The sequence below is a fragment of the Eulemur rufifrons genome, chromosome 1 (assembly GCF_041146395.1).
Source record: "Eulemur rufifrons isolate Redbay chromosome 1, OSU_ERuf_1, whole genome shotgun sequence".
NCBI classification, from domain to species: Eukaryota; Metazoa; Chordata; class Mammalia; order Primates; family Lemuridae; genus Eulemur; species Eulemur rufifrons.
The window spans coordinates 55,489,975-55,513,552 of record NC_090983.1 but is presented as its reverse complement, the minus strand read 5'-3'; the positions used below and the strand labels follow the sequence as shown (position 1 = coordinate 55,513,552).

General features: G+C 34.8%; 1 protein-coding gene across 2 annotated transcripts in view; it reads right to left on the bottom strand.

Annotated features, from left to right (window-relative positions):
* TLK1 (tousled like kinase 1) overlaps window positions 1-23,578 on the bottom strand; it is a 140,544-nt gene that overhangs the window by 101,661 nt on the left and 15,305 nt on the right. For both annotated transcript variants that reach the window (XM_069493987.1, XM_069494075.1), the window contains one exon: window positions 4,516-4,634. In XM_069493987.1, coding sequence (XP_069350088.1) covers window positions 4,516-4,634 — 119 coding nt within the window. The remainder of the gene's footprint in view (window positions 1-4,515; window positions 4,635-23,578) is intronic.

The following is a 23,578-nucleotide window of genomic DNA, read 5'->3' as shown; positions in this document are numbered from 1 at the left end:
GCTCACATTCATTATACAAAGTACAAAGTGAGCCAGAAATATCTTATGTCTGAAAACAATAACTGATAAAAGATCTCAAAAGTGACAATCCGGGCCAAGCATGGTGTAGAACCAAGTCAGAAAAATAACAGTAAATATAATATAATGCAATGAACAAATCTCACCATTTAAGAGATAAAACACTCATGTTCTATCAAAAAAAAGTGGCACATGTCTACAAAAGCACACTTAAAACAAAAAGTAAAAATAAAAGCATAGAAAAACATGTCTTAGACAAATATGAACCAAAAGAAAGCTAAAGGAAACAATACTATATAGTCATGAAAGGAACAGAACAAGAAAGATATATGCATATAAAAATATAGCCTCAAAATTTATGTCAAGCAAAAACTGATAAAAAACAAGCAGAAATACATAAACCAACAATCACAGATAAAAGATTTTAATACATCTCTCTCACAAAAAAGAACAAGTTCACAATATAAGAAGCTAAGATCTGAACAAATACAATTAAGAGCTATTAGATACGAAATGTTTATAAAATAGGGCATATCCAGAGATCATGTCATATAAATTATATTTTCCATCTATAATGCAATAAACTGAAAATCCATAACAGAAGGATAGCTCAGAATATCACATATTAATAGCCCTGTGTTAAAAAGAAGGGTAATTATGAAATATATATATCAGAATAACAAAAACAGCACCTATCAACATCTGTGGAACACAGCTAAAGTGGTTCTTAGATGGACAGCATTAATTAGGAAACAAGAAAAGTTAAAATAAATGGGCTGATACTACTTCGCATCCACTAAAATGACTAAAATGAAAAAGAATCACAAGACTGAATGTTGGTAAGGATGTGGAAAAATTAAAATTCCTTTTTTTTTTTTTTTTTTTTTGTGAGACAGAGTCGCTCTGTTGCCTGGGCTAGAGTGCCGTGGCGTCAGCCTAGCTCACAGCAACCTCAAACTCCTAGGCTTAAGCAATCCTTCTGCCTCAGCCTCCCGAGTAGCTGCGACTACAGGCATGCGCCACCATGCCCAGCTAATTTTTCTATATATATTTTTAGCTGTCCATATAATGTCTTTCTATTTTTAGTAGAGACGGGGTCTAGCTCTTGCTCAGGCTGGTCTCAAACTCTTGAGCTCAAACAATCTACCCGCCTCAGCCTCCCAGAGTGCTAGGATTACAGGTGTGAGCCACCGCGCCCGGCCGAAAAATTAAAATTCTTATACACAGCTAGGCACAGTGGCTCACACCTCTCATCCAAGCACTTTGAGAGTCTGAGGCAGGAGGGTCACTTGAAGCCAAAAGATCAAAACCAGCCTGGGCAACACAGTGAAATCCCATCTCTACAAAAACTTTATTTTAAAAAATTAGCCAGGTGGTGGCGTGCAACTTTAGTCCCAGCTACTTGGGAGGCTGCGGCAGGAGGATCGCTTAACTCCAGGAGTTTAAGGTTGCAATGAGCTATGATGACACCACTGCAATCTACTATGGCCAACAGAGCAAGATGTTGTCTCAAAAGAAAAAAAAAAATTCTTATACACTGCTGGTTGGAGTATAAGCTGGTACAAATACTTTGGAAATCTGGCAGTTTCTAATCAAATTAGACACACATCTACACTACTCCCCTAAGTATTTTCCCAAGAGAAATGAAAATATATGTCCACCAAAACATTTGTCCAAAAATGTTTACAGCAATCTTATTCACAACAAGCAAAACTAAAAACATCCAAGTATCATTCTACAAATGAGTAACAAATCGTGGTATATCCATACAACAGAATACTATTCAGCGACAAAAGGAATGAACTACTAAAACTGCAATAACATTGATTGATCTCAAAAATATTATGTTAAATGAAGGAAAGCAGATACAAAAGAATATATTGTATGATTCCAATTACTGTATATGGAATCTAAACACAGGTAAAACTAATCTGTAGTAAGAGAAATTAGATTATGGTTGAGGAATAGGGTTTGAAAAGTGGGAACTGACCAGAAAGGGGCAGGAGAAAACTTTTTTGAGGGATGGAAATGTTCTATATTTTTGGGCAGTGGTATTTACACCATGTAAGCAATTTTTGAATCTAAGAGGAAGGAATACACATATGTTTACAGTTTTGTTCCTAATTATCAAAACATTGGAAACAACTCAAATGTTCCTCACGTAGAAAATGCACTAAAAAGAAGTATGGTATGGTTCGTATAATGAAATACTATTTAGCAATAAAAAGAGTCAAACCATTGGAAACATCCAACAATATGGATCAATCTCAAATGAATACATTATACTAGGTTAAAACAAGCCAGACTCAAAAGGCTACACATTACAATACGTATTCTATTTAGATGGCATTCATAAAAAGCTAAACTAAAAGACTAGAAAACAGATCCACAATCTAATTGTTGCCACAATCTAATCACATGAGTACTTAAAAGTAGAAACTCAATCTTTCCAGGACATTGTCAGAGGGAGATAAGACCTGGGAGGAAGGGTCCAGGAGATGAGATGTTGCTGGCTTTGAAAATGAAGGAGCAACCAAGCCAAGGAATGTGGCAGCCTCTAGAAACTGAAAAAGGCAAGGAAACACAGCCTCCCCTAGAGCCTTCAGAAAGGATTACAGCCCAGTAGGCACCCTGATTTTATCCCATGAAACCAGTGTCAGACTTCTGACCTACAAAACTGTAAGAAAACAAATTTACATTGTTTTAAACACCTAAGTCTGTGGTAATTTGTTATGACAGCAAAAGAAAAATACAGATTTAATGACCTAAAAGGATGAGGAAATAGTGAAATAAATCACCATCTTTCAGTTTTCTTCTTGCCTTGCATCATTTTTCAAGTACTGTATCATCTTTCAAGAATATATAAAATACAAGAGATATCATCTTTATAGTCTAATCTTAGCTTTCCCTGACTCCATCTGAGAATTCAGAAAGTTTCATTTTCAACCCACGATGGCCAAGAGAAGAAAATGACAGAGGACATCTTATGATTATTAGAAAAATCAAAATATAAATACAAAGAGATAGATAACAGCATGTCTAGACCCTTTTAAAACTGATGATAGTGACACTGACCATTTAAGTGAAATCTCAGTCATCAGATAACATAATCCAAAATGAATTTTCTCAAATTCATTCAAGAATCATTTAATTGAACAATATATTTCTAAGGAAAAAAGGAAACAGTATTTTCATCAGTCATTCAACTGAAAGACTTCATTACATAATATTCTGCAATAAGAACCTGGACAATCTCATTACGTTCGAAGGACGTATCAGAGTATTCTTTTATCTTTTATGATGTCTGTAAACCAAAATTTACTTGATACCAAGAAACGTATTATGTAATTCATATTAAAATTTCTAATAAAGTTGTTTTCCTATTTCTATAAATTAGTAGTAAAATAACTACAAATAGAAAAATAGAAAAAGGGTCTATTTGACCCAGATGGTTAATGGTGATGCTTATTTTTCTTAGTATACCAAGAATTACTCAAAACCAAGAGGCATAAGGCAAAAAAATTGGTGAGTTTGATTATAACAAATTTAAAGAGTTCAATGTACAATGTACTCATGTAACTACTGCTCAATGATGGATACCATGAACAAAGTTAATAAAAATATGACAAAATGGGAGGAGTTACTTGCAATAAACGAAATCAACAAGACCGGGAACATGGGAAAATTAGTTCAAAAAAGAAATAATACTAACAGAAAAACAGACAAAGGATTAGAATAATCTATAAGAGACTCCCAAAAACCTAACAAGCATAAGAAGAAATGCTCAAAATAACTGATGGTACAAGTGAAACAATGAGGTATTTCATACTCATTAGACTATCAAAAATGAGAAATGTGGATGCTGCCAAGTGTTTCTGGGACATGAGGATACAGAAATACTCATACACTCTGCTGAATGTGCAGATTAGTACAACTGTTCTGAATAGCAATTGTGCCCTATTTATTCAGTTTAAGTCCACACATACCCTATGACGTAGCAATTACGCTCTTGGGAATACATATTAAATAAATGCTCAAAAAAGTCCATAGGAGAACAAGTACAAGAATACTCATTGCAGCATGAGGTAGTGGGGAGCTGAAGACAACCTGTGTAGATCACTGGAAGGCCTAACAGATACACTATTAAGTTTTATGCAGCAGCCAGAAGCAGTGGATTAGATGTACAGATAGGAATATGGGTAATAAGGACAGGTAGGGTAAGAAATTATATAATGGGAGATAGGCAGTAGAATCTACCAAACTCCTGTTTATCCCTAAAATATATTATGTTGTATTATAACATAATACCCCTGAAACATGGTATTCTATATTAGAAGTCAAGTTTATAAACACTGATGTTACTTTTTCTACACATTATGAAGTTATAATAAGTAATAATTTGCTATTAAGCACATATGTACAGATCCTTTACAAAATATATTTTAGACCATTTAATACAAAGAAAAATTGTCAAATAAAGATTAAAATTTTGCTCACTTTAGCTCCAACACTGCAACTGCCAGTACTCCCAGTGCTCCCACTTGCAACTCCAGTAAATCTAGCTTCCAATAACTCTTGCCTTCTTGGATCCAGACTATGAAGCTCATCCATTGCACCTATTAAGGAAAAAAAAAATTAAAAAAATATATGTGTGTGTGTGTGTGCATATTTATATATAACAAAGACTATATATGTGGTTAGTTGTCAATAAAAATTTATGAATGAATGCTACACACAGATAAAATTAAGAGACTTAAATTTTTTTAATATCTCCACACATTTATCAAAATATCCTACAATGGATTTCTAACACTGCTATCTGCAACTCACAGAAAGAAATGTATTTTCCATCCAATTCAGTACACAGATATATACATACGTATATTTAAAAGTTTCAGAGAATACTTAACATTACTATACTGCAGCAAAAAGAATACTTTACAGTATCTATTTTCTGTCTATTCTAGTCCATTTAGAAAAAAAAACACTGGTTAAAAGCTATTAAACTTCATATGCTATTAATGGACCATGGGTCCAGAGTTTGAAAAATACTATTTCTCATAGTGTAAATCTCCTGACTCTACACTTATACAAAATGTTTATATTAAGTGGTATTATCACTTAATTATTTTGTTTATGTACACCTAATGACTAACTACATTTAGTCATTCTGGGAAGAATTAGTCTTCTGGGAAGAATTGTTTTATTATTGTCACATCCCTGGAGATTTTTTGTATAGCTGATAGTTTTAGTTTTAAGTTTCCATGGGGTAAATGGAACACACACATTTATCAAGCAGATCGCCAAAGTAACACCTACTATTAAATAATCACCTGAAGAATGAAGGGGGAAAATTTAGCACCCTAATGTAATTGTTACTATGCAGACTAAAAGCACCACAAATTCTAACTGAAGTTCAATTAAATACTTAAAAATTCTTTTATCTATGTCTGCTAATTCTCCTACCGAAAAAATCCTAGAAGTGACAAAAATGAGTGACTCTCAAAGGTAGCAAAGAAGATATTATCAGAATCCAAAATGATTTGGAGAACATTTTCAAACTATATTAGCCCCCTTGTACACACCATGACATTCTTCTCCTAAAAGTTAATTATTATTCCTATAGATCTTATCTTTTAAAGTTCCCTTACCTTTCATCCTCTCTGCAAAGAGGACTGGATGGTAGTGACCACCCTTCCAAGTTTATTTGCATCCCTGTACCTGAATATACCTTTCCCTGTCCCCTCCTTCTTCCATCTCAGAAAAAATCTCCCTCTAAAAAGCTAAAGCCTCTAACTCTTGGTTTTTATGCCATTTCTTCTTGATATCCAAGATGTCTTTCATTGACATGTACACTATCTCTCTGGCACCTTCTCCCTCCTTGCCTCTCTGCCCTCATTTATGTCTTTTAAAAAAATCCACCTTAGCTTAAATTTCATGCTATTAATATTATCATTTAATTATTCCCATAAACTGGTGATTTATAACCACATCATCCTTAGTATCACCAATGTGTCCAATTTTTTTTCCCTGATCCTGCTATTATATCAGAAACTCTGTATTATTCCTTTATTGGAGGGGTGGGGAATGAAACAAAAATATACAATTCTAGTTCTCACAATTCAACCACACCTTTTATTTCCCCCCTTTTTCTCTTTTAACTATGAATATCCCCCCCAAGAGTCAATCCATGGCCAATAGCCAATCCTTCCGTTCTCATTCCAGACTAACTGTGGCTTCAAACTTACTGTTCTCAAATCAAACACCTCTTACATGCCAGGTCTGCCAGGTCTCAAGATGGGCACCAAAATTAAAAACTTCATCACAATCAACAGAGTAAAATGGCAACCCACACAATGGAGAAAGAAAATATCTGAAAATCATATATCTGAAAAAATTGATATCTGGAATACATAAAGAACTACAACTCAACAACAAAACAATACCCCAATTTAAAAATGAGCAAAAGACTTGAATAGAAATTGCTCCAAAGAAGATACAGAAATGGCTAATAAGCACATGAGAAGATGCTCAACAACATTAATTAGGGAAATGCTAATCAAAACAATGAAATATCACTTCACACCCATCAGACTGACTGTTATCAAAAAACCAAAAATAAGGCCGGGCGTGGTGGCTCACGCCTGTAATCCTAGCACTCTGGGAGGCCGAGACAGGTGGATCGTTTGAGCTCAGGAGTTTGAGACCAGCCTGAGCAAGAGTGAGACCCTGTCTCTGCTAAAAAAATAGAAAGAAATTAGCTGGACAACTAAAAATATATACAGAAAAAATTAGCCAGGCATGGTGGCACGTACCTGTAGTCCCAGCTACTCGGGAGGCTGAGACAGGAGGATTGCTTGAGCCCAGGAGTTTGAGGTTGCTGTGAACTAGGCTGACGCCATGGCACTCTGGCCCAAGCAACAGAGCAAAACTCTGTCTCAAAAAAAAAAAAAGTGCTAGTGAGGATGGAGAAATTGGAACCCTTGTGCATTGGTAGTGGGAATGTAAAATGGTGCAGCTGCTATGGAAAACAGTATGGATGTTCCTAAAAAAATGAAACACGGAATTGCCACATGATCCAGCAATTCCACTTCTCAATATATAACCAATAGAAATGAAAGCAGAAACTCAAAAAGATATTTGTACAAACATGTTCATAGCAGCATTATTCACAACAGCCAAAAGGTGGAAGCAATCCAAATGGACATGGATAAAATGTGATATATACACACAATGGAATATTCAACCTTAAAAATGAACAAAATTTCAGTGCATGCTATAATATGGAAAAGCTTGAAGATGCTAAGTAAAGTAAGCTAGTCACAAAAGGTGGTTGCTGGAGAATAGGGGGCTGTGGTAGAATGAGGAATCACTGCTTAATGGATACAGCATCTCGGTTGGGAAAGACAGAAAAGTTCTAGAAATGAATAGTGGCAGTGGCAGCACAACAATGTGAATGTACTTAATGTCACTAAACTATACACTTAAAAATGGTTAAAATGGTAAATTTTCTCTTACGTACATTTTACCATTTTAAAAAAATAATTTAAAAATTTTTAAAAAATCAATAAATTGGACTTCATCAAAAGTTTAAAATTTTGCTAATTCAAAAGACATGGTTATAAAATGAAAATACAAGAGATGAGAAGAAAATATTTGTAAAACATATATGTGCTATATATTATGCTCACTCTTCAGCTTGGTAACTGGTAAATGCCACACTGGAATTCTGCAGGGAAAATGAGGACATCGGGCCCTACTTTGACCCTAACCAGCTAATAATATTGTGTTATTTTATTTCTCATTATTTTTCTCAGACATATACCTTCTTCTAGGACCCCAATCCTCCTCCAAGAGGTCTCAGAGGAAGCTATGCACCAAAGAACAAACAAGTTTCTAAACAAAAACTCTTACTAGAGGCACCAACAAGGATTCCTTAATCTTTAATGCCTTCTAACAAATTTTTAAGACATTTAAAGAGGCAATATATGCAAGAGCCCATGGTATAATTCCTGGCACATAACAGATGCTTAACAAATGTTAATCTTGAATAATAGAAACTTGCTACTCAAAATGTAACCTATGGTCCAGCATCAACTATATCAATTAGGATGCTTATGAGAAATGCAAAATCATGGATCCCTCCACAGACCTACCAAATCAGATTCTGCATCTTAACAAGATCCTCAGGTAATTACTACATGTGAAATTCACATATGAGAAGCCCTGCTGTAGAACAGGGATCTGTAACTTTTTCTGTAAAAGTTCCAATCATAAGTATTTTTGTCTTTGTAGGCCAACAGGAAAAAAATCATGTAGACACTTAATGTAACAAGAGAAAAAATTCCTACAAACTTCTGACAAAATTCAAGATATGATAACTGAATAAACTATTTTATAAGTCTGCTAAAGAAAAGACTAGAATTCTTTTTGAGGGAATAACACCTTACTTAATTGGGGCTTCCATATCATCAAAATCTATTACAAATACTCATCTATTAATGCTGATCTGTAATGAGATTTTATGTATTTATCTCTGAAAATGTCTTTTAACAGAAATAGGTACTGCCAAATATTGCTATCAACCCACATAAACATGATTGTAATAGAGCATATTCATTACTCAGAAGGCAGTTACATAATTCTATTATATTCTTCTTTTGATATTTGCTTTTTAGTATGTTATTACACTGCAAATTAATCACTTCCAACTGAAGGTTAGGTAGAAGTTTCTCAACTACATAATTAAATGAGTTTTGATATATGGAAACTTTCTTTGTATTTGCATCAATGTCTGAAAGATGCTGTTGGAACTAGAGTTTGAGAATGGAAAATACATCCTTGCAAATTCATGTGGGAATGAAAATATAACTTTTTTGACAGCGTAAGAAGTATACAAAGTTAGCTTGACATTATTTGGGATTCAAACATCGGTTGCCATTGAAATGACTTTAGTGCGATCTAAGTTTCACGTAAGTGCTATTTTGCCTGGTATTTTTGTTGTTGTTAAATTCATTTTAAAACATTATCAAGTCTGCAGAAAAAGCTAATTTCCAAAACTAATCAGTAATTGATTAATAATGGTTGAGGGAAGTCCCTCTTTCTTCAGAAAAGTTTCAGTCTCAGCCTTTTGCTCAATTAAAACACTACCACCGCCACGCCAGTCAAGATATTCAGCTGCTACTTCTAACAAAAACTTAAGTAGCTGATGCTAGTTACATCCATAACAGTGAATGACTTCACAGTTGACAGTACTGATTCAACAACACACATGATATTAACAGATTCAAATATTTTCTGCAAAGTACCTACAGATAACACAACAAATAACACAGGCTTTGAACTCCTTACATTTTCACAAGCTTTGTAAATTAGTCCAACTAAGCCTTTTTCTGCTCTATACATATTTTCTTACTATCAGTTATAGCACATCTTAGCAGATTCCACTTCAGATTGTACTTAGTGTTTTTCTCAACTTTGAAAATATTCTTGCCTGTAGTCGTTCTTCACAGAGGCTAATTTTTCTGCCACTTCAAACTTGGCACTGGTTCTTTGAATAAACAACAACTGAGTAGTATCAATAACATCTGCTGGTTCATCAAGAGCCAAAGAAAACTACTCTAAATCATATGCCTTGTTTTTTAATTGACTATTGATGTTGGTTCAAATGTCTTCAACTCTTAAATCAACTGTTCTTGCCAGAAAGCTTATAGTCTAAAACAAGTTTCTTTTCTCTGAACATAATTTTTTTGACTGCTGCAATCAAACACAATTTAATTAACTCAACATCAGTAAATGTCTTTCCTTGCTTGGCAAACAAGCCACTTGGAATCAAATTTCAGTGGAAGCCTCGTTTTCATTTTTATTTTTATGAAGAAATAGGCTGTGATGAGATATTCCATTTTAAGTTTTCTAATTTTTCTGACTGTTGCTTTCCTGAGAGTTGTACATACTGCGGTACATGATTAGTCTGGTAATTTCAACGTATATTGTATTCTTCTATCACAGCCAGCATGTCACTGAATAATTAAGAACAATGTTTTGCTATCTAATTCAATAACAAAATAACTCACACTCCACTACACCTTAAAAGCATGCCACTCAAAGTCCATTTTTCTTTTCTTTTCTCGTTTTGACTTGATAAATATGCAGTGGTAATAAATAAATATTGCAGACTGGCAATAGATGGGGCACTCAAAATACTCTCTAGCTATAACTGCAGCATTGAAATTTGTAGTGCACCAATCAGCAGTTCAAGGTGATGAGAATGCCATATATGGTTTCTGTCACAACCACTCAGCTCTGCCACTGTAATGCAAAAGCAGCTAATTGTGTTTCAATTAGACTTTATTTATGGACACAGAAATTTGAGTTCCCCATGTCACAAGCATTATTCTTCCTTTGATTTTTTTTAACCATGTAAAAACATAAAAATAAGTAGTCTGTTGACTCCTGTTCTACAAAGCACACTTCAAAGATTTCGATCTTTTATGGACTCAAACTGTCATTTCTGACACACACTTATCAAAAAATCCAGTCTTTAATTACAAGAGGTGGAATTCTCTGAGGAAAATGTAATTTCACCATAATTCATTAAATGCTTTATTATATTACAAATGTTTATACTTTTGAAAAAGAAATTATAAAGGCCACTATAAAGACTATAACCATTCTTAAAGAATACCTCATTTCAAAATACAACTACCTGTCTTCTACTATTACTGTTTCCAAAATTTATAAATGTAAATTTAAAATTTCACATAAAATATATTACAAGGGATGTCACCACTCAAATTAGGTATCAATCACATACTATATGGTGAAGAAAATTTTAGGGAAACATAAAGGACACAATTTGATCCATTAAAGCAGTTTGCTATACCCCATTCTAATAGAATTTTTTCTCTCTCTCCCTGTGTCTTTCACACATACATACACACTCACAAACTCACTCAATAAATGTTAGCCATTAGAGAAGTACAGAAAGGTAGCAAGGATGATATATTTGGACATAGTAGTTCTGGCTAGTCAACATTATTTTATAGTTATACCACCTTTACTTATGATAAGGAATCATTTTTCATTATATAATTTTTTTAGTTGCCTTAGGTCTTCATCTTCCTTGACAGTCAAAACAAAATCAAAATATACTTCGAAAGTATGCTTTTAAAATGTTAATACCAGTTACTAAAAAGTAAAAAAAAAAGGAGTTTGTTCACTAAGACCTTTCTAATAGTAGATTCAACTGCTTGCTGAGCCATCGCCTCAGTTTTAAATTTGAAACTTCCTGAATTCTGAAAACATTTTAAATCATCACAGATTTTGTTACTTTCATATTACATCTGATAAGCTGATTTATACAGAACAGCAGGTTTTTCTTCTATTAATACTTTTCATATTATACCTGATAAGGAAGAGAACCCTTTTATTAAAACAGAAACACCATGATAAAGTTAAGAAATTATTTCAGAAGATAAAATACTCAATTTAAATCATTCCTTTCCATTAGTTTTTTAATACACTTCAAAGTATAGAAAACAAACAGAATTCAAGGAGTCTACACTGTTTATAACACTCGAGAACTTCTGATTCTTACCTTGAAACATCCATTTTAACATGGTTAATAAATAGAACATACCTATATTCATTGACAGTATTTTATATCATATATTTAACAAACATAGTTATTACTTTTGTTGACTACATTCCATTCCATTACACAGTTTGATTCCCTATTTTAAAATCAAATATTCTAATTTTGGGGCAGTTAAAAGAACATGTCAAATGAGCTATCACAAAACCTGCCCAATTTCTTTATTTTCTAACAACGCTTCTCTCACATGAATTTAATAAAAACATTTCCTATATTTTTCTAATGATTTTAGATATTATCATTTAGAATATAATCCATTTACAACTTAAATGTGTATATCTAGACTTTTTTCCAAAGGAGTATGTCATAATTTCTCACTAATTCAACCTTTCTCCACTGATTTGAAATATATCTCTGGTCATCTACCATATATATTCCATACAAATATGGGTCTGTTTTGTACTTTATTCTGTCTCACTAAACTATTTCTCAGCCGTATCTATCTATCCATCTACACATACAAATATATATGGTTTACATATACACAAATATATATGGTTTACAACACACACACTCATTCACTCTCTCTCTCTTTCTCTCCCCCGCAAAAAGAGTAAGCATAGAAAGCTAGGCCCCAAAATCTAGTTCACATGTTCAATTATATAAACCTGTGGTAAAGAGAAGACCAGTCTGATCTATTAATAGAATCAAACTTTTGTTGTAATCCTTACAGCAAAAGATTCAGATAAACTGAAACCAAATTATTCATATAATGAGATACAGCTTGCATCAGAGGTAAAGCGTATGGTTTCTGCTTCTCTATACCATCATGACCTTAGAAAACAAGAGTAATTTAATTACAATTTTACTCTTAGTAACAGAAAATAATGTCTGGCAACTAATTTTTCTTTCATAAAAAAGAAAAAAACAAACACAGACACAAATAGAAAAGTTGCACAAGTCTGGCCAAATTCCTTAACCTCTCCATATTTCAGCTTCCTTATGTATAAAATGGAGATAATAAAAGTACATACCTTACAGAGTTTTTAAAGTAAGTTTATATGAAGGATTTTGAACGATACTTGCCACTTAGAAAGCACTGAACACGTGTATCCTAAAATACAAGTGCTCAATAAATACTAGCATGTATTAATATAATATATATGACATTAAGCCCCCTTCCAGCTTTTGCCCTGGCATTAGAAGTTCCTGGTAAGGAGAATGAAATATACTCCCATGCCTAATTTCTTTATGTTAATGTAGTAACATAACTAACCAAGCTCCTCTTCCTCTAGCCTTAAACTTTCACTCTGTGTATTTTTATACAGCTTATATCCATAAGTATCTCTGTCCCAAAAGGAGGGTCCAGAAGAAGAATGTGTGTGGGTGCATGCGCACACATGCATAGCAGAGAATGATGCAGAGAGAAAAACAGAGAGAGAGCATGCACTTGATCCTGCAGGAAGAATGAATGTTCTCCAGGAAAGCTCCAAAATAGGAATTTGGTAAAACCTGACCTCCTCACTACTAGAAAGTCAACTGGTATCCTGTCTCTAACCTCAGTACTAATTACCCAAGAATCTTTTTTAGTTTCATGCCTTTTTTCCCTAAGTAATAGGTACTTGTTGAAATAACAATACAGAAATATAAAAGAAAAAAGTACCAACATTCCTGTCTCCCAAAATCCCACTCCTCCAAAATAACCACTTAAGATGTACCTTAAAAATGACAGTGATGACTTACTGCCCCGCAGTACTCCTTCTTGGTCTATTCTTCTATCCTAATAATTCAGGGTAAAAGAAGGGCCACAAAACAGTTTTTATTTCTTACAATCCATTTACATCAGGGAAGTAAGTCTTGAACCAGAAAGGAAACTGCATGTACTACATATAAGTAGTCCAAGCTGAAAACTATCTACATATTAAAGCACAACCCAAAACAATGTGTTATAATAAACAAGGGTAAAATATTCTAAATGTTCTTATAGTGATTTCAATATAACCATTATTTTATCAGCATCATCTCTACCATATTCTCACAAGACCCCTAAAATGGATTTCTGTGGACATTTGTGTAACAATATAGCTAGCTGTAGGGTTAAGAACATCAGCTTTCTGGTCAGACTGCCTGAGTTCAAATCCCAGCTCTGCCACTTAATGACCTCATTGTAAAATCCTGGTAATAACAGTCTCCCTCATAGAGTTGTTCACAGGTAGGTCATTGGGTTAACTCACAGGGTGAATTAAACAAGATAATACAAGTAAGCTATTGGCAGGTTCCTGAACTATATAGTCTCAATAATTTTACTTAATATTATGAAGTCCGAGAAAAATAAGTAACTCGCCAAAAATTGCATGCCAAGTAAATTATGTGAAAAGAGAAAGCAACAGAAGGATCATATTAGCAGACAGTGGAGCATTCCGATTTACTCACTTTCTACTTGTCTAACCTAAACCTTCAAACAAGAAGAAAAGAATAAATTTTCATCCACAGGATTTCCAATAAAACAGAATATTCTGCTTAGCAACCCTGTTTTTGATGTCCACATAGACATGATTAACACAAATTATCCTGCCTGATGAAAATAAAAACAATCTTTAACCATCGCTCCCAATTTTAAATTGCTATAAGACTCTAGAGAATGCCAACTTTAGGATCTAAATACATAAGTTAGCACATAAACCAAATATTAAAATCATAATGTTCCTACAGAGACACATTTCCAATGACCAGATCATCAAAAAACAAAATTTTAAAATTTTAATCATTTCTATTACTTGCAACCTTAATGGAAACACCAACCTGTAACTTTAGATAAATATATAGTACAAGCTAGGTAACTCAATTTGAATGAAAGATGAAAAATTATGATTTTATGAAGTTACAGATATTCAATCATTTTTTATCTATAAAATAGATTCATATGGTTCAACCTAATACTCAATGACCAGAATGGCCTATGTATAATCAATCCCCTAGTTTCTTCACAAATCATTATAACTGCCATTTTTGGACAGTATTCAGTGATTCAAAGAAATTATGGGTCACATTATTCTCACATATCATTTATTTGTATATTAATCTAAAAGCTTCTGGCAAGTCTATACAGTCATTTAAAAATACCAACTTATACCAAAATTTCTTTCAATTCTAATAACTTTCTGATTTACTATTTCTTTCCCAATACTAATTTATTTGCCTTATGAACAAAAAGATGTGTATTTTTCTAAAAAGAAAGAAGGCATTTCACTTCTATCCCTTTTTATCCTTGATCATGTACCATGGTAAAGAAAAAAAAAAAATGCAAAAACTCAGGGCCAAAAAAAAAAAAAAAAAAATCCCACCCATAGTCCTATACTCAAAGATAACCAATGTCCACATTCTGGTTTATTTTCTTCCACTCTTTTTTTTGCATTTCTTTCCAACAATTAAGATAACAGTTTTTACAGTAGTATAAATCACCCAATTCCTGTATATAGGATCCAGTAGTATAAATCCTGGCATTCAACGATATTTTCACATTTACAATTGCAACCATTTTGCATAAAACCCTGAAAGTTCATGACATAATAAATTTGTTATTTACTGAAATACTACTGAAAACGAAGAACTTTCATAAAACCTCCATCCATCCAATTCTCAGTTTGGGTTTGTTTTTCCTTATTGATAGTCATATATCCAGAAACTCATAAAGTTATGCTAACACTCCCCCCCATCAAAAAGTTTTATTTTTGAAAAATATTTCCCCCAAATAAACCCAATAATGTTATTGATGAAAATGGCAATAGCAGTTCTTTGCTATACAAAACAAGCTTCCGATAAATTATAAACTTACATATTCGTACAAGTTCACTGCCATGTTAACAGTAGTACCCCAACAATAATAGAGTGTAGTTGTGTTTTAATGAAATTTATTAAATTTCTTTATAAATAGCTGTTTTCTAAGATTAAAAGCCTAAAACAAACACAAACTGTTAAAACTGATAGTTGTCAAAGCTCTGAGATGGGTACACTATAGTCCATGTCATATTTACTCTACTTCAATAAACTTTTTTTTTTTTTTTTTTTGAGACAGGTTCTTACTCTGTTACCTGGGCTAAAGTGCAGTGGGATCATAGCTCACTGCAACCTCACTCTTGGGCTCAAGTGATCATCCTGCCTCGGCCTCCCGAGTAGCTGGGACTACAGGCATGTGCCACCACACTTGGCTTATTTTTCTGTTTTTTGTAGAGATGGGATCTCATTCTTGCTCAGGCTAGTCTCAAACTCCTGGCTCACCATCCCTGAACATACTTCAATAAATTTTTGAAAAGGTCCGTAACAAAACCTAACAAGTTTTCCCTTAACAACTTTTTATATTTTCCTAAATTTTGGAGAGGGAATTTGTGTTTTAAGAGCATTCACAAATTTCAAAATTAGGAAAACGGTCTAGCAGTCATTACTACTGTCCAGATTCAACACTGATTACTATTTTGCATCCTATCTTTCTCCAATTACACAAAAGCAATTTCCACATTACGTTTTCATGAACATTATTTTCATGGCTACCTAACATTCTATTAAATAAATTTATAGTAATAAATATTTAATTATTCCCCTACCTCTGGTGTTTCAAATGGTTTCTAATTTCTGGCTATCAAAAACAGTGCTGTAACAAACATCTTTGTACCTGACATGTTTTACCTGAATTTAGGAATATTTCCTTAAAACAATGATACCCAAAGCATGGTGGGAAGGATATGTAATATAAGTAGTATTTATCTCTCTCTAGGCCCAACCCACAATCTCCATCCAGAGTCAATAGGTACCAGTACAGAAAGAGTTAAACATAGCAGGCCTGAGGCTATCTTTAGAAAGGCCAGCCAGCAAAGAAATTCCTTTCCCTAAGTAATAAGGGTGGTTTCACAGCGCCTAGACTGTTTATGTAAATTCAGTTGACCTTTCAACAACACAGGTCGGAATTGCAAGGATCCACTTATACACAGATTTTTTTCAATATATTGGAAATTTTTCTTGGAGATTTGCAATAATTTGAAAAAACTCTCAGATGAACCACATAGCCTAGAAATATCAAAAAAATTAAGAAAAAGGTATGTCATGAATGCATAAAATATATGTAGATACTAGTCTATCATTTAATACCAAAAAATACACACAAATTTTAAAAGTTAAAATTTACCAAAACTTACACACACAAATACACTGTACATGGCACCAGTCAAGAGAAATGTAAACAAATATAAAGATACAGTATTAAATCATAACTGCATAAAATTAACTATAGTACATACTGTACTACTGTAATAATTACATAGCCACCTCCTGTTTGCTATTATGGTGAACTCCAGTGTTGTGAGTATCCATGTAAAATGCCACGTAACCCTCATCATCTCCACATGAGCATGAGCAGTTCATCTCTCCATATCACAGTGAAAAGTGATCTCTTGTGATTCCCACATATTTTTCACTGTGTTTAGTACAATAATGTAAACCTTGAATAACACCAGGGCACCCATACAAAGTGCCACTAGCAATGTTGGAAGTGCTCCCAAGAAGCAAAGTTATGACATTACAAGAAAAGGTTGATTTGCTTGATATGTAGATTGAGGTCTGCAGCAGCAGCTGCCCACCATTTCAGACAGATGATTCATCTTGTAAACAGACAATACAAACTTACATTACTGGCAAATACAGTACAGAACTATAAATGTATTTTCTCTTCCTTATGATTTTAACATTTTCTTTTCTCTAGCTTACTTTAAGAATACAGCATATAATACCCAACATACAAAATATGTGTTAAACCACATGTTCACAGAAAATACAAATGATGTAATTAAGATAAATTAACAGAATTATAAACAAGGTTACTGGTTACCAAGTCAATACCATTATAAATCAATAACAGTATCATTACAAAAATCAACTGCATTTCTACATATCAACAACAAATAGAAAAGTTAAAAAGAGATACCATTTACAATCACATCAAAAAATATAACAACACCTACTAAAAATAAAAATATGCAATATTATTACAGAGAAAGTTATGAAATTATTATTGAAATGATGAAGGGAATACACTATGTATATGTATTGGAACCCTCACAATTGTAAAGAAATGACCTATAGATTCAATGTAATCTCAATAAAACCACCAACACATTGTTTTTTTGTAGAACTTTCAAGAGCAAAAAATAGCCACAACAATCTTGGAAAAAATCAATGAAGTGTGTATTAATTTCCTATTGTTGCCCTAACAATTACCACAAACTTAGCAGCTTAAATTAACCATTTATTATCTCCAGTTTCTGCAGGTCAGAAATCCCAACATTGGCTCTCGGCTTGTTCTCTGCTTAGAATTTCACAAGGATGAAATCAAGGTGTCAGCCAGTCTGTGTTCCTGTCTAGACATCCTAGGGAAGAATGTGTTTCCAAAGTTCATTCAGGATGTTGGCAAAATTCAGTGCCAAGCAATTGTAGGGCTGAAGTCCCCATTTCCTTACTATCCATCAAGTGGGGGTTGGTCTCAGCTTCTAGAGGCTACCCACATTCCCTGGCTCAGCCTCCAATTCAAAACCAACAGCAGGTCAAGTTTTTTCATGCTTTGGAGTCCAACCTCTCTGATCTCTCCTGCTGTATCTCTTTTCTGCTTTCCTCTTTTTAAGAGTTCATGTGATTACACTGAGTCCACCAGTGGAGATCATCTCACTATTTTAAGGTCTGTGAATTAGAAACTTTAATTACATCTAATAAAATCCTGTCACAGCAGTATCTAGTATTCAACTGAATCATCTAGGGACAGATATCTTGAGGGAACATCTTTAAAATTCTGCCTATCAAAAACAGGAAGACTTATTTTATTAGCTATCAAGTTTATTATAAAGCTATAGTAATTCAGACATATGGTACTGGCACAAGAACCACAAGAACAAACAAATGATATAGAATATAGAGCACAGAGGCCAGGCACAGTGGCTCACGCCTGTAATTCTAACATTCTGGGAGGCCAAGGCAGGAGACTCACTTGAGATCAGGAGTTCAAGACCAGCCTGAGCAAGAGCGAGACCCGTCTCTACCAAAAAAAAAAAAAGGAAAAAATAGCCAGGCAACTAAAAATAGAAACAAAAAATTAGTCACACATAGTGGCAAGTACCTATAGTTCCAGCTACTTGGGAGGCTGAGGCAGGAAGATAGCTTGAGCCCAGGAGTTTGAGGTTCCTGTGAACTAGGCTGATGTCACAGCACTCATTCTAGCCTGGGCATCACAGCGAGACTCTGTCTCAAAAAAAAAAAAAGAATATAGAGCACAGAAACAGATCTGGATACAGACACGTGATTTACAAAAAAGGCATCACTACAAAATATTAAGGATGAACAACTCTTTTCAGTAACTCTTTTCAGTGCCAGGATATGGTAGCCATATGGAAATGAAATTTACTCCTACCATAATACCATAAAGAAAAATCAATTTCAGAAGGATTACAGACCTAAGTGTGAAAAGTGTAATAATGATACTAATATTTCTGAAATATACCATATGAGGGTGGGACTTCAGAAATAGAGGCATGAGTAGCTCAGTGAACCATCTCTCCACTGAAATGAGCATTTAAAAAGGAAAATTATTATTTCTTAATTACCTATAATATTTAATGAGGTGAGAACAGCAAGCGTCTGTGACATGTGAGCCACAAGCCACTCCATTTCTACCCCCTCAACTCTGTGACAGAATTTCTATACCAGGCAGGTGCTCTGGGAACTCAGGCTGGGACTACAGCTTCACTCTAGGAGAAAAAGGCTGCCAATATTTCTCACCAACCTGCCTCCAGCCCCCATTTCCATGTTACAAAAGCTCTATTCCAGACAGGCATGGACAAGGAGACTGGGGCTCCCTTCCCCCCAACCAATCCCTGCTTTTTTTCCTTGATCTCTCTTTGAGAAAGAACAACCCCCACTTTTTAAGGCAGAAGCTGTACCTCAGGTATGGCAGGGCAAAAATGCTGGGTCCCAATCACTCACTGGTAAGATGGTGGTTCTTTTTTTTTTTGAGACAGAGTGTCGCTTTGTTGCCCTGGCTAGAGTGAGTGCCGTGGCGTCAGCCTAGCTCATAGCAACCTCAAACTCCTGGGTTCAAGCAATCCTACTGCCTCAGCCTCCCGAGTAGCTGGGACTACAGGCATGCACCACCATGCCCGGCTAATTTTTTCTATATATATTTTAGTTGGCCAGATAATTTCTTTCTATTTTTAGTAGAGACGGGGGTCTCACTCTTGCTCAGGCTGGTCTCGAACTCCTGACCTTGAGCAATCCACCCGCCTCGGCCTCCCAGAGTGCTAGGATTACAGGCGTGAGCCACCGCGCCCGGCCAAGATGGTGGTTCTTTAACAGGAGAGGCAAACTGAGAAGAACAAGGGATGCCACCCCTGCCCACTGTGTCTCACTCCTAGAGCACTTCAGAAGTGATTTCCTGCCTCCACCTCTAGCTCCACTGAAGCAAGGTACAGGTTCTGCTGAAAGGGGTACAGGGAGGAAGCATAGGAACAGAAAGCTCTGTAGCTCCAGCTAGGACAATCGACTATATTTGGAACAGACTGGGGAAGTTCATTCCTAAGGGCACTGTCAAAAACTATGGAGATCTAGGGAGTAAACAACTAAAAGCTGCAGGTTCCATGATAGTAGTAGCAAAAAGCAAACCTGCAGAGCTACTAGAAGTTTAACAGAGAAAACTAGGCAAGAAAGGTACTAAGAGCCCTCTTAAGATAAGCATAAGACTAAAAGACTGGCAACACTTAGCTTCTGCAAAGAGGCCTCACTTTAATGTGCTATGGAATAATTTTGACCCAGGAAGTTGGTGAAAACAATAAAGCAATGGGCAAGCAGTTAGTGGAGGCTGACGGCTAGGTATGAAAGTAATAGAGGCAGACCAGCAAAAAAATCTTAGTGGAAAGATCAGGGAAAGAGATGATCAGAGAGAGCAAGACCAACACCACAGCTGTCTGGTCAGGGAGACTGTGCACATGCCCATAATAGCATCCTCTGAGCAGCAACAACAGAAGCTGTACACTGTGGAGGAAACAGACTTCACTGAACTATTCCAGCCAAGTCACTAAACAAATAAGCAAACAAACAACAGCAAAAATTCTCAGGGGGTAAGGTATCCATACACAGAGTTGCTATATTATCTAAAGTGTTCAGTTTTCAACCAAATACCTTGAGACATTCTAAGAAACAGAAATGTAACCCACACACAGGGAAAAAACACAGGCAACAGAAATTGCCTGAGAGGGCCCAGATGTTGGATTCAACAAAGAATTCAAACAGCTATTATAATTATGTTCAAAGACCTAAAGGAAGCCATGTTTAAAGAATTAAAGGAAGGTCTGACGATAATGTTTCATCAAATAAGGAATATCAATGAAAAGATAAGAATTATAAAAAATAAATGTAAATTATGAAGTTGAAATGTACAATAACTGAAATTAAATATTCTCTTGAGAGGCTGAACACTAGATTGGAACTGGCAAAAGAATCAGAATCAGAATCAGTTCTGGGTATACCAGAGGGTAATTTAAATCTACATAAATAACAGGCTGGGCATGATGGCTCACCCCTGTAATTCCAGCACTCTGGGAGGCCAAAGCAGGAGTATCACTTGAGGTCAGGAGTTCGAGACCAGCCTCAGCAAGAGTGAGACCCCCCCCCCCAATCTCTACTAAAAATAGAAAAATTAGCCAGGCAACTAAAAATAGAAATAAAAAAAATTAGTCCGGGGTGGTGGCTTGAGCCCAGGAGTTTGAGGTTGCTGTGAGCTAAGCGGCCGCCAAAGCACTCTAGCCGAGGCAACAGAGTGAGACTCTTGCCATTCATTCATTCATAAATAAATCTACATGAAAAAAAATGTGTGTCAGCAAACATAACTGCACAGATAACTATAAAAGATAATATAATTGTACAGTCTTTCTTAATTGATTTAAAAAGCAACTGCACATACAATGTGTATGTAACTGGGCCTACAACATATATTATAATGACAGTAATAGCACAAAAAAGGCAGATGGAGTAACTTTATTGGAGTAAGGAAATGACATGAGATGGTAAATTGAATCTACAGGAAACAACAAAGAGAAACAAAAATAATAAATAAGCTTAGTACAGCAAACTATAAATATGTAGTTTCTTCTTAGTTTTCCTTTCTTAGTTTCCTTTCTTAATTTATCAAAGGACATAAAATTATATAAAGCAGTAACCATAAAAATATTTTTTGGGTTTACAACATATAGCAATATGTATAACAAAAAAGCATAGAAGAGAGTTATATAGTAAAGTTTCTAAATTATCACTGGAATAAAGTTAGTATAAATCTGAACTAGAATCTGATAAGATATATAATATAAACCGTAGAGCAATCACTACGAAAGTAACTCAAAAAAGTTTTAAAATCATAATCAGTAAAGAAATGAAAATGTTATACAAGAAAATATTTAATGCAAAAGAAAGGAGTAAAGGAGGAAAAGAGACAAAAGAGACATGAGACAATACAGAAAAAAAACAAAATGGCAGACATAAATTTAACCATATTAGTAACATTAAATACGAATGGATGAAATAATACACTCAAGAAGCAGAGATTGTCAGATTGGATTCAAAAAGAATAAGATCCAACTAAATGCTTTCTGCAGAGGACACATTTTAGATTCAAAGATACAAACAGGATGAAAGTAAATGGATGGAAAAACACATACCATGCTAACAGCAACCATAAAAGAGCTGGAATGAATATACTAAATACCAGACATACTTTAAAAATTGTTTAATGTTTTTAGAGGTAAAGAGAAACATTTTATAACAATTAAAAGGCCAATGTCTCAGGAAAATATAACAATTATAAACAGATATGCACCTTATAACATATATGCACCTTATGAGTCCCAAAACATGAAGCAAAACTGACAGACAATCCAACAATAATAGTTGGGAGACTTTGATACCCTATTTTCAGTAACGAATAGAAAAAACTAGGCAGCAGATCAACAAGGAAATAGAAGACAAACACTATAAACCAACTAAACCTAACAAACATCTAGAGAATAGTCTACCCAACAATAGAATATATATTTTTCTGAAAAAACACACATAGAATGTTCTCTAGGATAGACCATATACACTAGACCACAAAACAAAGATCAAATTGCAAAGGACTGAAAGTATACAAAGTATATTCTCTGACCACAACAGAATTAGAAATCAGTAACAAAAAAATTGGAAAATTCACAAATATGTAGAAATTAACATAAATCTAAATAACCAATAGGACAAAAGAAACTAAAAGGGAAATTTAAAAATATTTGAGATGAATAAAAACAAAACCGTAACATATCAAAACTAACAGAATGGGCTGGGCGCGGTGGCTCACTCCTGTAATCCTAGCACTCTGGGAGGCCAAGGCGGAAGGATCGCTTGAGGTCAGGAGTTCGAGACCAGCCTGAGCAATAGCGAGACCTCGTCTCTACTAAAAATAGAAAGAAATGATTTGGACAGCTAAAAAATAGAGAGAGAGAGAAAAAATTAGCCGGGCATGGTGGCGCATGCCTATAGTCCCAGCTCAGGAGGCTGAGGCAGGAGGATCGCTTGAGCCCAGGAGTTTGAGGTTGCTGTGAGCTAGGCTGACGCCACAGCACTCTAGCCCAGGCAACAGAGTGAGACCCTGTCTCAAAACAAAAAAAAAAAAAAAAAACCTAACAGAATGATCTAAATCGGTGTTTAGAGGGAAATTTACATCCTTAAATGCATATATTAAGAAGGACAGGCGCATGGCTCATGTCTGTAAACCTGGTACTTTGGGAGGCCAAGGTGGAAAGATAGCTTGAGGCCAGGAGTTTGGGACCAGCCTGGACAGGAGTGAGACCCCGTCTATACAAAAACTAGAAAAATTAGCTGGGTGTGGTGGTGCAGGCCTTTTGTCCCAAC